The sequence below is a fragment of the Centroberyx gerrardi genome, chromosome 1 (assembly GCF_048128805.1).
Source record: "Centroberyx gerrardi isolate f3 chromosome 1, fCenGer3.hap1.cur.20231027, whole genome shotgun sequence".
NCBI lineage: Eukaryota > Metazoa > Chordata > Actinopteri > Beryciformes > Berycidae > Centroberyx > Centroberyx gerrardi.
Genome location: NC_135997.1, coordinates 3019301 through 3034911, shown reverse-complemented (window position 1 = coordinate 3034911; position 15611 = coordinate 3019301). Strand labels below are relative to the sequence as shown.

General features: G+C 41.0%; 2 protein-coding genes across 2 annotated transcripts; one reads left to right on the top strand and one right to left on the bottom strand.

The window, feature by feature from the left end:
- Positions 1-5848: 5848 nt before the first annotated feature.
- hypk (huntingtin interacting protein K) lies at positions 5849-7934 on the top strand. Its single transcript, XM_071921130.2, has 4 exons — positions 5849-6050; positions 6356-6411; positions 7197-7248; positions 7669-7934. The coding sequence occupies exons 1-4, from the start codon at positions 5889-5891 to the stop codon at positions 7762-7764; spliced, it is 366 nt and encodes a 121-aa protein (XP_071777231.1). The 5' UTR covers positions 5849-5888; the 3' UTR covers positions 7765-7934.
- Positions 7935-8016: 82 nt separating this feature from the next.
- On the bottom strand, positions 8017-15506 carry mfap1 (microfibril associated protein 1). The gene is made up of 8 exons (XM_071921128.2): positions 15322-15506; positions 13533-13749; positions 13224-13362; positions 12909-13096; positions 12186-12455; positions 11772-11931; positions 11126-11215; positions 8017-9324 (listed from the first exon to the last, which is right to left on the bottom strand). Exons 1-8 carry the CDS (start codon positions 15401-15403, stop codon positions 9145-9147), a joined length of 1326 nt encoding a protein of 441 aa, XP_071777229.1. The 5' UTR covers positions 15404-15506; the 3' UTR covers positions 8017-9144.
- Positions 15507-15611: the final 105 nt, after the last annotated feature.

Below are 15611 nucleotides of genomic sequence, written 5' to 3'. Positions count from 1 at the left end.
TCACCGACCTATTTCCAATCATGGAAGTGACATAAGAAATACAGCTGGACTGTTAAAGTGACCACAGACATGACTATTTAGCCCTGGGTCACTTGTGTGTTGTCCAATCAAATCAAACTTCTCCTTCACAACGTTGCTAAGCAACGATGCATGGAACTCTTAGGCTCAAGTGTTTTTATTACCATAGAATACTCAGACATGTAAGCATAGAGATATAACACTGTTATATCTCTATGCATGTAAGCCCTGGGCTAACAAGAATGCTGTGTGAATCGTAAAACCTGGGCTAAGAGTTAGCCATGGGGTAAATGTCTGTGTGTGAACAGGGTTAAGCTAAACCTGGGACAGCTGTTAGCCCAGGGTTAAGATAAACCTAGGCTAAGAATGTGCTATGTGAAAAGCACTTAAGAAGAGTTACATGCGTTACACTTGGCAGCTTTCAGGCTTGTCTGCAGTGTAATTACTGATGTGTTAGGAGTGTGAGACTGGGCCTATTTACAGGCTTCATGGAAAAGGGCCATCTGTGCCAGTATCTTCTAATTCCTCAGAATAGCATGATCAATGCCCGCTGTCTGTCCGGAGTTACTTTCTCAGGACTGAGTGACAAACAATATGCTGAGTAACAGGAATCGGCAGAGCTTGGTTCAGAATCAGCTAAGAGGCTTGGACTTGCAAACCCAGTGAATGAACGCTCCCACAGGCTCCAGGAATCCTTCTAGCAAATCAACAGTTGTAGGATTATTGCCAAAAATAGTTTGAGGAGAAGAGTGGCCAAGGGTGTAGCAAGGAATTATGGGTCCTGTGCACAGGAGGTGACTCCACCCCCCCCCCCCCCCCCCCCCCCACCCCCCCCCCCCCCACCCCCCACTTTCCTCTCATTCTCACACTCCTCCACTCATTCATTTACTGATCCATTATCAGACACGTCCCTGATTGAAATTCTGGGTTTTGGTTGCTGCTCTGATAGCAAATCAGCTGTCATAACAAAACTTTCACCAGCACCTGTATTGTCACCTGTTCAAAATCTGTTGAGGGAGGACAGTTTTGCTTTAGTCTGCACAGGAAAAAAATGAGCCAGATTTTATTAACATTTGCTGTATCAGATTTTTGAGAAAGTTTTGTTTGTTTGTAGTTTTATACCGTAGATTTCAAACAAACCAAAGCAGTGTGAATTAAAAGTATAACATATTTATAAATCTATGATTGAGGATCACAAAAGGCAACTGAATTTCCCCTGGGGGATCAATTAAGTGCATCTTAATCTTAATCTTAATTTTAGTCCAGACATTTTATATTTTTGCAGCACCCCTGTCAGTGACCATTAGCGCCTGGCAGAAGTTGTTTTTCATTGTGAATTTATGCAAAACTGGAATGTCTAATTTCAAATTAATGTATGTATTTGAATTAAATAATTTAAATTCCTACAGAAAATGAATAAAGCTGCAAAAAAAGAACAACTGGCCTGGCAAATATATTTCCACTAGCACAACATCACACTATCAGAGACACATCAAACTTAAGATTTTCTGTACTTTTGAGATAATTACTGACTTTCCTAGTGTCTGTGTCTATGAATTAGTGAAGCAGGGAATTTAATTACACTGAAAGTGTCAGGGCAGCCAGCTAGTTAGATGCATAGTTTAGAATCAGAGTATTCCTGTCGCTCTGCAGCCCAGGAGAAGACAGCTTTTTACTCTGAGCTCTGGACACGGGGCTGATAGTATGTGACAGATAAACATGCTTTTTATAATTTTATAAACTGTAAAAAGTTTGTTTATCTTCATTTTGTTTACACACATTGGAATAAATTGGACCTGTATATTTAATTATAATGGAATCAGAAACTGAAAAAAGAGATATTTTTTTCATCAACAAATCCTACTTTACAACTGATGTATTCAAAAACTATTACAGATATGGACTTTAAAGATAAAGTCCATATCTATTTTAAAAATACCTCGGACCAACAACATCCACTCTGGCCTTAAATAAATGTTGTTTCAGGACTGATGGAGGAAACACCAATTGGATGTAATACCCTTAATCTCACTTTGGATTATTCTGTCCAACATCAACGTTTCTAAACCAATTAGTCCCTGTGATAAACACGTGTTGCTCCCAGCGGTCCGGTCCACCAGCCAGACGCTGCCCAGCATTCCTGGGGGCCCGCTCACTCACCCATAATTGCTGCTGCCTTGTGGGAGAGGAGGCAGTGCCAAAGAGGGCAAACAAAAGCAAATTAGAGGATGCAAATCACCGCCTGAATGAAAGCATTCAATCTATGGTTTCAATAGGCTTGTGCAATAACAGTTGGAGCCAATCCAAGCCTGGTTTAGAAAAAAAAAGGAAAAGAAAAATAATCCATTCATTATTCACCTAAGACTTTCTTTGAGCATTGGGAAAACTGTTTTTGACTGAGATTATTTTGAAATACTTTTAGAATTAGATCAATAAAGAGTAGCGCAAGTCAAATGAAAAGTAGGCTTTGTAAATGATTCACAAAGCTACAAGCAACAAACACTGACATTCCCATAGCAACACAATGTACCCATTCATTAACTGTGACATGACTGAGTGCACACCCTGCTCCTATAATCTTTGGAATTACATTGAGGGCAGATTATTAATGGAAACCACACAGATATTAAATCTGTGCCACAATCCCAAACACAGATATTGATTGTTGAACGTCTCTTGGTGCAAAATGGCGGCTCTAGAAAGAAGCCCTCGCTCTTTGATTCTGAGGGACTGACACCAAAACCTGACGTTTACCGCTGATGTTTTACATCCTGAAACATTTTCTCATATCAAACTCCATTGTAGCTGCTGGAAATACGTGTTTACACACATCTGTGTTTGGCCTGCTAAGTTAGCTCAGTTTAGTTTTAGTTTTCAGTGTGGGTTAAGTTGTTTTAGTTTAGGTTTTCTTTAAGGTAAACATTTTTATTTATTTATTTATTTTACAAATGTTTTAGTGTTGTTTTTTTGGTGTCAGTTCTGGTTTTAGTATTTTTGGTTGGAGTGGTATTGTTTAAAGGTATAATACAAGTTCATAACAGTTTTTTGTTTGTATATATTTGCAACACATATTGTGTAACACAAACAATAAATGACATTATATAATTTATGTACATTAATTAATAAAATAAAAAATTAACAGCAAGTGAGTCTGACCTGGGCCCGGAGGCAGCACGGCGACATCACCTCCCAGACGCTCCCAGCCAGTCAGCGGTCGGCGGGTCGTCCAGCAGGATGAGGGGGTTGGTGTGAGGACAGCGGCGCCTCACAGGCCCCGCCGCCATCTCCCCGGGCGCTCTGGGCCGCACACATCCCCTCGCACCGCCAACCAGCAGGATCAGAGAGCACCGCCGTGACTTCAGACCTGGTCAGCAGTCAGGAGTGAAGCCACAAGCAGGTTTCTCTCGCCTTAATCTGATTACGGCAGGTGGACTGAAGAGGCTCATGGACACGTAAAGAGGCTGGAAAAGTCTGGGAGACACAGGAAATCTCTGTTCCAGTGGCTTGTATTAAAGGAGGAGTAAACCTCTTATAACTGCAGGAATAGAACTAGGAGGAGCGTGCGGTGATTTAGTAATCCGGACAGTTAAAAGTCCACATAATCTAGTTATTGTCTTATTCAGGCTCTCAGACAAAACAAAGACAACGCACCATGAAACAGAACCACCGTGCTACACATATCGTCTTAAACAGTCAATTTCACATCAAAACTAGAATCCAGAAAATAAAGAAATCATCAAGAGGCTTTCCCCTGGGCCGGCTCCATTGATGATAAATAGGAAACTGTGTAGCTGTTGAGCTTTTAGACCAACATGATCACTGATTCATAGTTGTGATTACAGTCCTCAACAACAAAATGTCCCCACATCCCCAGAAAATCCCTTTTGTCCCACTGTCCTTCATGGATTTCGATGGATTTGATGGCTTTGCTCCAACAAGTGTTGCGTAACATCGCAGATACGCTGCAGCTGTGGGAAATCTGTCAGAATGATACTTATTGCATACTAAAAAAAAGCCTTGTTTTGTTAACTAGTTAAGTCATGAAGATAAAAGGGAGCCATCAGTTGAGCTTTGAACCGTCCTGCTCCTGCAGTAGAGCTTTAAAATTGAGATAAGCAACTTTGGTATTTTTTCTCCAATTCCCTCATGGAGCTCAAAGCGGAAAATGTAATTTTCTGGGGAAATGTGTGGACAGACAGGTTTTTTTTTTACATAGAAACCACTTCTGAATGTTGACCTCATCGAAAATAATGCATTTTATACTGCAGCTGACCATCTTATACTGAGTAATTTAGGATTTCAATAGAGTTTCTAGATTTGTAAATACATGAAGTCTATAAACTCCATTGGTCACCAATCATTTGTTCACCTGCACTGCTGACCATACTGAGCATTTAAGTTTCCTGTGTACAAACTGATGAGATATAAATACAGTTGAATCACACTGACCAGCATGTATTTGTCAAATCAGAGTGAATGTAACACCATCAAGAGCTCCTGCAGTGTGGATCAGCTCATCATGCTGTGTGTTTACATTTTGAATACAGATTTTAGTGTGAATAACTACAAATATATTGAAAGACCTAATGATGGAGGTGGATGGATCTGCACAGTGTAACTGTCCACTGTTTTGTATTTCTCCTTTGCAGTCTGTGTGAGGTCCTGTTGTACCACCATGCATGTCAGTTTTAACTGTGCAAAACACCTTCATGTAGGCTACACCCACTGTGCCGGGCGATTAAAGTGATTCTGATTTTAATAGGTAAGCAGAAGCAGAAGCAGAAACCCATTCCATTAAGTGTCACTTGTCACAGTGAGGTGAAACCTTGGAGCCGGCTGGTGACTTGGGGTAAAGAGCATGGCAGAGATACTCTGACCCTGAATTACACTGGTGGACTGAGTCACTTCAAGAGAGCTGAAATGCCGCCTGTAGGAGCGGGCTGTCAACACTCAGTCAGGTTTGGCTGAGGTCACAGACTGCTAGACAGACCTGGAACTGGTGTTGTTTTGCCTTCATCCCTTAACCCGCGAGGCCACCTGCTGGGTCACAGACCATAATAATTAGAAAATTTTGGATTTGATTAATTTTAATCTTGAAGTGATATTTTACACTGTAAATGAAGTTATAATATTGGAATTAATGAGTGTTTTTGCTTGACTAAAGTGTAGTAGTGCTATTTTTTTTTATTGAAGAAAAAAGATTACAGTAATATTCTCAGATTCTCAGTCAGAGAAACGAGACAATCGTGGATATTGCAAGATATCAACACATTGGGGAAAAAGAGAGTTAAATAATACTAAAGTTATTATAATAGATGCTAAAAATATTAATCAAAATCTTAAGAGAAAGAAAAAAACACATATAGGCCTAATTAAGGATTCTAGGAGTGGTTGAGTATCTGGTCATAATGTTGGAGAAATCTGTTTTTTTTTTGTCTGAAAGATTTAATCAGGTAGTTCACCTCAGAAAAAAATATTATATTTAAGTTTACAAGAGGAGAATTGTATTTGTGGATATAAAACTTTCCAATGAGGATACAAAAGTGAATCAAGTTCAAAGGTAACAGAATCTATATTATTATATTAGAAAATTATATCTTTTTGTAAAATAATATATCAAATTCATGTAAATATAAAGTACGTATAGTAGTGCAGTTTCCAGAGAGTCTTTTTCCAGCTTTTTCAGAGACGATCTGTTCTTCACAAATTTGTAATAAACTGTCCAAAATCACAGGAATTTTATGCGACCTCTGTTTAAGTGGATTTCCCCTTTAAAATCCGTGCGCTTCCGGTGCTACACAATTTTCCTTCCGACGTTCGAGAGGGGGGGAATAATACTTTCTCTTTGTTCCGGCCTTACGGGAGCAAACATGGCGGCAGAGGGAGACGTCGATTTGGACCTGGAAGCCGAGGAAAACTGCACTGGAAAACCGGTGGAAAAGCCTCGGAAACATGACAGCGGAGCCGCTGATCTGGAGAGAGTCACCGACTATGCGGAGGAGAAGGAAATCTCCAGCTCCGACTTAGAAACGGTGAGACTGGCTAACGTTAGCTAGGAAACATGCGGCCGATGCTGCTTCACGGTAACGGTAGTTCTCTCTGTGTAGAACTAGATTACCGCTGCTATCAAACCATGTGAGCTGTTTTGTGTGCTAAGGACTTCTGTCATTTGTCATAACAGTTGACTTGAGTTTGTTTGATCATTCCATGCAAATTAGGCAATTAGCTTAGCACGTATTAGCCACTAATACTAGATAACTCCTGATACTCTGCACTAGTAATCCAGCTAGCCATCATGCTAGCCACACACTAACGTTTACGATATTTCCTGTTTCAGGCCATGTCAGTGATTGGAGACAGAAGATCGCGAGAACAGAAAGCCAAACAGGAGAGGTAGGATGAATGTTGACCCACCAGCCTTTACATGAATACATAAACTGTGTAGTGCGTAGATTGTAATGTCAACTGTTTCCTTATGAGATGTTTTTACTGGCTCATTTTACTGGTGTTACATTTCAAGTAGTATATTTCTTTCTGCCTGAAAATGGCAACTAAACACCAGGCAGTGTGACCATCTGCTGTATGTCAGAGCAGCATGAGACTCACAGTCCATACAAAGTCTCTAAACTGCAATTTACAAAGTTTATTGAATGCCTCACACTGAATTGCAGACTTTTTTCTGTGGTGGGTTTGTTCGCTGAATCAGTAAATTATTGATTTATCATCCTAAATTAGGGCTGGGCGACATGGTTGAAATCAATATCACCATAATCATAAGGATTTTTTTCTATATTGATACACATCCCGATATGGATCACAAGCAAGATCACATGTTTAATAATCAAGTTAATGTTCATCCCATTGAACCGAATGGTAATGTTTGGTGTGATGTCAAACAAAACTGACATTTTCAAATAATCCTTAAAATGTTCCATACCTCATTTTCATTTTTTGAAATAGAATTTGCTTGTTATCAATTCAGACAGCAGAATTGTGTGTCACGATATCACAAAATCACCATGTCATCACGATACGATTCCACTGAAAGACCAATAATATTGAATTATCGCCCAGCCCTAACTACACTGAAGGGAAAATGCAGTCTGAGCTCTCATACACAAAACTCAGTTATAACCTGTTGACTGTGCTTCTTACTGTCTGCTCCTCGGTCGTTTCAGAGAAAAAGAGTTGGCCAAAGTCACCATCAAGAAAGAGGATGTCGAACTAATTGTAAGTCATTCTGGGATGTTTTTGACATTGCTTTACAAACACTGTAACATTACGATTATGTTTCTATCTTCAGAAAACAATACATTTTTAATTTATTAATTAATAATTAATTATACATTAATTTTATTTTAAAGTTCGGACCACTTCAAAATTCTATCCAAAATTCATTCTTATTTACCTTCACATAAACACACACAAAAAAATCCAAACTTAAAACATTTGATATTTTTTATTTTAGTTTCACAATAGTTTTAGTACAATTTGTTTTTTCAGTCTTTTTATTTCCATTTGTTTATAACAAAATATTTGAAAACCTAGTTTTCGTCTTAGTTAACAATAATAACTACCTGATTCCCAGTATTTGATTTTTACATCAAGTTTGGTCCGGTTCAGCCTCTAATGCCAGTTCTTCTGCTCTAGATGTCGGAGATGGAGATTTCGCGGGGCGTGGCGGAGCGCAGCCTGCGGGAACACATGGGGAACGTGGTGGAAGCTCTGGTGGCTCTGACCAACTGAACAGAGCTGGAGGCCTGCAGCAGCAGCATGGACACACTGGACTGCTTCAGTTTCACACACAACGTGCTGAAACGGCTGAACTGAACCGAGCGGTTAAACTGTCGTGATTTATTCCTTACCCCAAACCTTTGGGTTTTTTTTTTAATAAAACTTGACATTTGGCTTGCCTACTTTTTGCCACTACTTCAAAAATGTTAAATGATTTCAATATTTGCGTTTTGCTCTCAGTGACGATAGATTAAAGACCATGGATGAAAATGTAAGTCTTTTATTCACAAACAATTCCAAGTTACAATAACCTTACTGTCACAAATACAGAGGTATAGTGGGCAATCAATACAACAAAGGATTTCCGTACTAAATATTGTTATAAGGTGGTATGTACAAAATTACATCACACACCACTATTAAGCCCTCATGAGTTTTGACAACTGAGGCAAAACATCTGGGTGTGTGATAATGGTGCAAAAGCCCCAAGCCTGTCAACATGTAGAAAAATCTTCTGTTTAGATTCAGTAATGTTGTATTTATAGTCGGCCCAGGATCAATATATTCCCTGCATCTCCTCTGCTCACTTCTCCAGATGCAGTGACTCTCAGCAGCTGTGTCATGGAGTTAAGTTTAACTGCATGAAGAGAAAATTCACCGTAAATCAGAATTCACCCATTATTGCAAAGAATTTACTCATTCGAACACTGAGGAGCATGAGGAAGTGTCTCCAAAAGCTGTAAACAGGCACATCAAGGCTCAGGCTGGCTGTTACTGAGAATACTCACTTTGAGCTTTAATGACCAACATAGATTTATGTCATTGTAAACCAACAGTTCTGAACTGGAGAATGTGCCAGTAAAACACTTGAGTCCCGTCACAACATTCACAAAATTGTTCCTAACAGTCTTGACATCAAAGTCTTGGCTCTCTTGTTACTGACTTCGGTGAGGGATATTAACATTGACAAATCTAAACTCTTCCTAAAAATAAATACAAGTGAATTCTGTTTTAGGGTGGTTTTCTCTTTAAGATTTTGCAGAAATGTAATTGCTTCCTTGCTAATTTACAGGTTATGAGACATTTCTGAGCAATCATTAAGAATTAGAATAAACAGAATTTTGTATTTTGCAAAAGTATATCGCTACTAAAAAAAATAGTTGAGAACCACTGCGCTCTAATTGCATCTTAAAAAAGCGATCATGCCGTTCAGTCTTTTGACCGATCTCGTTCAGATCATCAAAGCGAGAGTCAACGAGTCGATTTGCCTCATTTCTCCGCACCTTATTCCATATAAGAAAAGTTTAGAGAAGCATCCTGGGACACAGAAGAATGGAGCAGATCCACCCCAATGTCTGTCAGAACAGTCTCTGAAGCGCCAGCTCCTCACACCTAGGTCTTCCTCTTCTTCAGTGTGGGCCGGTCGAACACGTCCCTCACCCCCGCTGCCTTCTGCTTGAAGAACTTGCTGTTCTGAGCGCTCTCCTGGGCCCAGGCCGAGTCGAACGACGTGGTGTCCTGGTCCACCAGATGGGTGTACTTGGTGCGCCCGGAGCGACCGAAGTTCTTGACCTTATGAGGGAAAACAAACCACAAGAGGTCAACTCAGAGAATTTAATGTCTGACCCTGCATTCACCTGCTATCGGATATATCGGGAAAACGAATCTCCTACTTGGAAGTTTCACATGAACGCCATTCAAAGTCGGATGATGAAGTGGGAAAGTCAAAATTTTGCTGCTCGAGTTCCAAATTCTGATGCAACGATAACCTTTAACCTTCTCAACAAGGCAGAAAAAATTAAGTTTTGTGTCAGTCCACGGTAAGAAAACACAAACCTTTATTACACATTTGTAGTTAGCTGGAATAACCATCATAACATTTTAGCATTTTTACAGCAAAAAGCAGCCAAATCCACATGATCCATTTAAGATTAGACCTAAATAAAGAAAAATAATTTTTGCACGCGTAAAAGTCTTTAAGTGGCAGGTGCGTAGGACCAAAAATGGTCAATACTGAGATGTTTCGGTCATAGGACCATCACCAAAATGCCTGATGAAGGTCCTGTGACCGAAACGTCCCAATAAAGTACGATGCGAGTGCAGACAGTGTGCCGGATTATATTTCTCTCTCAATAAGATTAGACCTTAGTGTTTCCCACACATAGACTTTAATTGGGCGGGCCGCCCAGGTATATTAACGGCCGCCAAAGTATATTTGGCGACCCATTTTAGCATTTTTTATTTTCATTTTTTTATCCGTCCGAGAGAACGACGCCATCCGCGATCGATTAACTAGTGGACAATCTCCCCTCGCTCTGCCCCTCCAGGGTTTCCCACACATAGAAAACTTTATATGAAACTATATAATCGTAAAACTGCGTGTAGCGCATTGATTCGCTCAGCCCCTAATTGCTCCACGCGACCTCTCTCTCTCGCTCTGTCTCTCTCTCGCTCACTCGCTCTCTCACCGGACCCGTCTGTTTGCCTCCCACTGCACACGCGTGAGGGAGATTTTTTTTCCATGCCAAGAAGACGGCCGACTGAATTCCCGAAAAGAAGAACTAACCGTTAACGTTACTCGGAATACAGCTGAGTTTCCGAGATTAGCACGCTGTATAGCCTAGCTGCTAGTCAGTATCCACCGAGTGGACTGATAACATTAATATTAACTTTTTAACTCTGACTCTGAATGTTTGTGCCCTCAATCCAGATAAATATTGAAAAATATTTTCAAAGAAGGAAAAGGACTGGTCCTGAGGAGGAGCAGGACAGTCTGGACCAGAGGAGCTGCTGAGCAGTAAAACAGAGCAGATAATATCAAACGCAGTAATGTAACGATGTAAAGATACAGGAGAGACAGAGCAGAGAGATGCAGCAGGGCAGAGGGACAGAACAGCTGATTTCTCTGTAAAAGGAGTCTCATTTCTATTCTTCACCTTGTAGACAAAAGCAAGCAACAAACAGAACAGTGTAGCACTGTTTATATTTTATATTTTTATAAGTTATGTTATCTTTGACACAAAGTACTTTAGATATATACAGGTTAGTTATTTGTTTGACAAATGGAACTATTTAAAATGGAGTACATTAGATAATTTTTCAGCCATCCAGGTAGTGGGATCCTTTATTGATATTAGCCTATATGTTGACAATATAAGAGAATACACTCACCACCCCCCCACCCCCCCACCACCCCCTTGCCAACCCACCTACCACCACAAGTACATTCGAATTCTGTGGGAAACACTGGACCTACAAGTGTTTGTACGAATTAGCCACAGATGAACAATGTTACTGTCATGACTAACACCTTATTGAACAGACTAGGCTACATCAACCAACAGGTGACACGACACAAAGAAATCCAGCTGACCTGCATGACTTTGGGTAAGATGGTTTTGTTGAAGTGGTCCTCCAGAGTGGGTGCGCTGAAGTCTCTCTTGAAGACGTCCTGCTCGTCGTCCTACAACAGAAAATCACATTCAGCATCGATGCAGGGTGTTGGTGGCAGACTGAGGTGCCAGCACCCGTCACTGAGCCACAGCTGAGTCAGTGATTTCCTGCTCATTTTTTGGCACCACAGACTCTTCAGTTCTGCAAGGTTCTACACATCTTGTTGCTCTAGAAATTTACTAGGAAATACCTTACATTTATATTTTTGGCATTTGACAGCCATTCTTATCCAGACCTTCTAAGTGCAACAACAGACACCAACAATACAAGCAACAAATATGTCAGAGTCAAAATAACAGCGGCCTTACACTCCTCTTGCATGTCTCTATGTTGTGTGTGAAAGATTTTTAAGCAATATCACAAGAGAGGGAGTGCTGTTGTACTGTATATCAGCACGGCTGTGGCCTCGTGCTCAAGATAATCAGTCTGCAGGTTTTCATATCTCTACCCATAATCAGTCTGCAGTCTCTACCCATGATTAAATGTCATTATACCTGTAAAAAAAGATGTTGTGAGTCAAGTGGAACAGCAGCCATAGTAAGAATTCCCCTTTGTAAGTGACTTACCATGAAGAAAGCTCCTCTGTGGTAGTACTTCTGGAGGAACTTGTATTTGCCCTTGGAGGCTTTGTTGGTGATGACCTTGCCGTTGTTGCGCAGCTCCGCCCGGCGCTCCTCCTCCGTCAGGTTGTGGAACCTCTCGATCTCCGCCTTCTCCTTCTCCAAGCTACCAACAAACACCACAACACACCGTCTTCAGCAACAACACTGCCATTGTCATTACTGGAAGTTAACTAAATACGCAAAGTGCCTTGCATCATAAAGTACTGATGAAGTCCTCCCCCAGAACAAAATTAACAGGAAATGGCCCTACACTGTCTGCACATACAACACAACAATCACAATCTTTTCTCAAAGCATCAATCTCAGCCAGAAATAAAGTTTGATGTTAGGGAATCGGTGGAATCCATGTGTACTCACGCTTCTCGCGCCTCTCTGTCCCTCTTGATGCGTTTCAGCTCACGGACTTTCCAGGCTTCATACTCCTCCTCCTCATTCTCTCCGTCCGTGTCCAGGGCGTCCAGAGCGGCCAGCGTGCGGCGGTTCTCCTCAAACTCCTTCTTGGCCTCCTCCTCCACTATCTTCAGGGTGTAGCGCCGGCGCTCCTCCGCCTGCTTCTTCACCTCCGCCTCCAGCTCTCTCTGCTTCTGCTCCTCTGCCTCGCGCTCCGCCACCGTCACTCTGTCCTTCCTGTGGTGCAAAATGGACAGAGGGTTAACTTGCCTGTCTACATGCGGCGCTGTGTAAAGTAATGCAAAATAAATTGAAAAGAAATAGTCACAGTTGTTATGGTCATAGATAAACTGAAAATTAAACACATAGATGTCTCATGACAGAGTGATATATAGAAAAAGACAAGCTTTGTGTGCTTTTGAGGTTGATTTTTTTGAGAGTCTATTGGCCCATGAGGACTGGAGAGCTGCACCCAGGCAAACAAGATGTGAGTAACTTTATAGTGAAGCAATTGAATGGAGATTTTGGTCTGAATCAATCAGTAAGATGGAAAATTATGGGTTTTTCTCCACAATGTGGCAAGCTGCAATACCCAGTGACAAAAATCAATAGACTAAAATTCTAAACATCAAACTGAAGCACTGAAACTGCACTTGTTTTAGAAACCATTTCGGTGGCGTCGGTTCTTACTTGCGAATGAAGACTGGTTTGAGTCGCGGCTCTGCTTCATCCTCGCTGTCTGTGTATTCCTCGTATTCAGACTCCGACTCCGACTCCTCCCCCGACTTCCCTTCCTCCTCCACCTCCATGATCTCCATGTCCTCGTTCTTTCGCTCCTGAGCTCTCTGGCGCATCATCGCCCGCCGCCTCTCAATTTCCTGCACAGAGGAAGAAAGTCCACGTTTAAAGACTTACTTTCGGCGGGACACTCAGAGCAAACGAATGAACTGATTCCAGTCCTGAAAAGTCTGGGTCATTATAAAAATAAACAGAATTAATAGAAACCTCATCATCCACTTCTTCCTCTTCCTCCTCCTCCTCCTCACTGCTCTCCTCTCGTTCTGGGTGCCAGGTTCCTTCGTCTGAGTCCTCACTGCTCTCCACCACCAGTTCAGGCTCTGCAATCTGTCTGTGCCTCGCAAGCCTGAGGAAGAAGAAACGGGAAGCAGTCAGATCAGATCAGCATTTCCACTGGGAACAAAAAGTTAGTGTTTTATCAGAGCCTGTCATCCCAAAACCTCTTAGGCCAAATCAAACAAACTGATTTGTGATTAGAGATATACAGTATAAGAGATGTATATTAGAGATATATACCTCTCCTCCACGTCCTCAGAGACTCGGTTGAGCAGACGTTTGAGACGCGGGTCGGAGATCTCCTCTTCCTCCAACTCCATCTCTGGCTCCATGTCCTTTCCCTTCTTCACAAACTGGAAGTCTTCCTCTTCCTCGTCTGAAGACTCCATGGGAGCGTAGTCCGGACGCTTCCCCGACACGTACCTCTTCACCTTCACTTTCTCCATGGAGATCTCACCTGGGAAACACAAGGACGAGCCATTAAGCAATTAGTTAAACTTATTAGGTTCTTGACGGGTGAGAGTGAAACCGTTGATACATCCCCATTGTTGAATGTTAAAATATCATCCTGAACCTCTCACCACAGTCAGAGCAGCAAAGTTTTCTTTGAGAAACCTTCGGCAAGAAACAACTGAACCATTCTTCATTCAATTTCACATTCACAAATTCCTTTAGGTGGTAAAACACAATCAAGCACATGTGAGCTTAGATTGATCAGCAGTGAAAACCCTGAATTGGTTTCTTGGCCTTCATCTACCATGAAATTTTAGAAATTCCCATCAGTCATCTGGTAAGGTAAATTAAGCAGCAGGAGGGGGAAACACGGACATTTGATGACACTGAGCAGCTCATAGGGATTATGGACTGTAACACTCTTAGTTATTAGTATTAATTTGACAGATATGTAAGAAAAAACTGCCACATTTTACATGTAAATATTGATAATTATTCTTTTTGATGCAACAGTCTAATCTAGATGTTCTATATATCAGGGAACTTCATAGCATAGATTATAATACACAGTATTTCAGAGATTTTGCCATATAGAGGAAAAGGTATGCTTTTGTTAGTTTAGTTTATTTATAGTTTAGTTTATGAAATAGGAAACAAATTTAGTTCTTCATCACAAAAAATATCTACAATTTGAAATTGAATCAAGCCAGTATGGGACCACAAATATCAGTATTAATTTGTGCTGCTGCAGCTAGATCTGTTATTCAACAAATGACATAAAGATGAGTAAACTCGCAATAAAGCGTTTCTCTTTTGCATTGATGTAGTTGTAAATAAAAAGGAGGGTAAACTATGATTTGATGACAGTCAGTGATCATTAGATGGCAAGTAACCACTGTAAACAACAAGTCAACTATCCTTTCTGAAAAACATTAAGTTATGTTTTTCACCATGAAAGACTGCCCAACCCTCATATACCTTACATTTGACACCATGTAACCAGGGTTCCTACACAGTTTGGATTTAAAAATTCCAGACTTTTTCCAAATTTCCTGATTTGAAGATTTCGGTGTCCAGTGTGATTTCCACAGATAGTACACAGACTAACTCTGCCACATCACTATAGAGATGAAGATTAATCTTCACATCGACAAATATCAGGATATGTGAAATTACTTGGGTCTATAACCACAAACGATGTGTAGTCTTGTGGATATCAGGACAGTACAATATTTTTTCCATATTTGTCCTAAAAATTTGCCCTTTTTGTGCAACTATAAATTACTAAATCCTTTTCCCATACAATTTCAAACTTTCCACGCCTGTGTAGGAAGCCTGTTTAACGTCAATACTGTAACATTACTATGTAAATATTGTATATTTAACGTTATTATGTCAGCTTATTCCTTAAATGAAAATGTGAGTAAACTGAGTTTAGGTGGGTTTATCCTCCACTACACCCCCGCTTTAATAGGAACCTGGCTAATGTTTGTCTGTGAGATGTTTAGACTGTGGTAATTAGCATTAGCTGACTAGCATGCTGCTAGCCGCTTGCTAGCTAAACGCTACATCTCACCTTTCTCATTCCTGATCGGCACGGCTCCGGCCGTGGACTGGATCGGCGGGAGCTTCATGTTGAGGGCTTCGCGTCCAGACATGGCTGCCCGGTCAACTGAGCTATATCAACACAGCTAATTTAAAGAAATATTTAGTGAACAAAACGCGCTCGACGTCTTCTCACTCCAACGGAAATTCAATCAACACTGAGGAGTGAGCGGACAGGAAATGGATTTGTTCCGACAGGAAACTCACCAAGCAGTTTCTGTACTGTAACGTTCCACTGTGCTGGCGTGACGTGATGTACAG

Coding starts and splice junctions, on each gene's coding strand:
- hypk (XM_071921130.2), top strand. CDS start 5,889: ATGGCGGCAGAGGGAGACGTCGATTTGGACCTGGAAGCCGAGGAAAAC. Junction 6,051..6,355: donor CCAGCTCCGACTTAGAAACG/GTGAGACTGGCT, acceptor TTCCTGTTTCAG/GCCATGTCAGTGATTGGAGA. Junction 6,412..7,196: donor CAGAAAGCCAAACAGGAGAG/GTAGGATGAATG, acceptor CGGTCGTTTCAG/AGAAAAAGAGTTGGCCAAAG.
- mfap1 (XM_071921128.2), bottom strand. CDS start 15,403: ATGTCTGGACGCGAAGCCCTCAACATGAAGCTCCCGCCGATCCAGTCC. Junction 13,363..13,532: donor TCTGAGGACGTGGAGGAGAG/GTATATATCTCT, acceptor CTTCTTCCTCAG/GCTTGCGAGGCACAGACAGA. Junction 9,325..11,125: donor TCTTACCCAAAGTCATGCAG/GTCAGCTGGATT, acceptor TTCCCTCATAAG/GTCAAGAACTTCGGTCGCTC.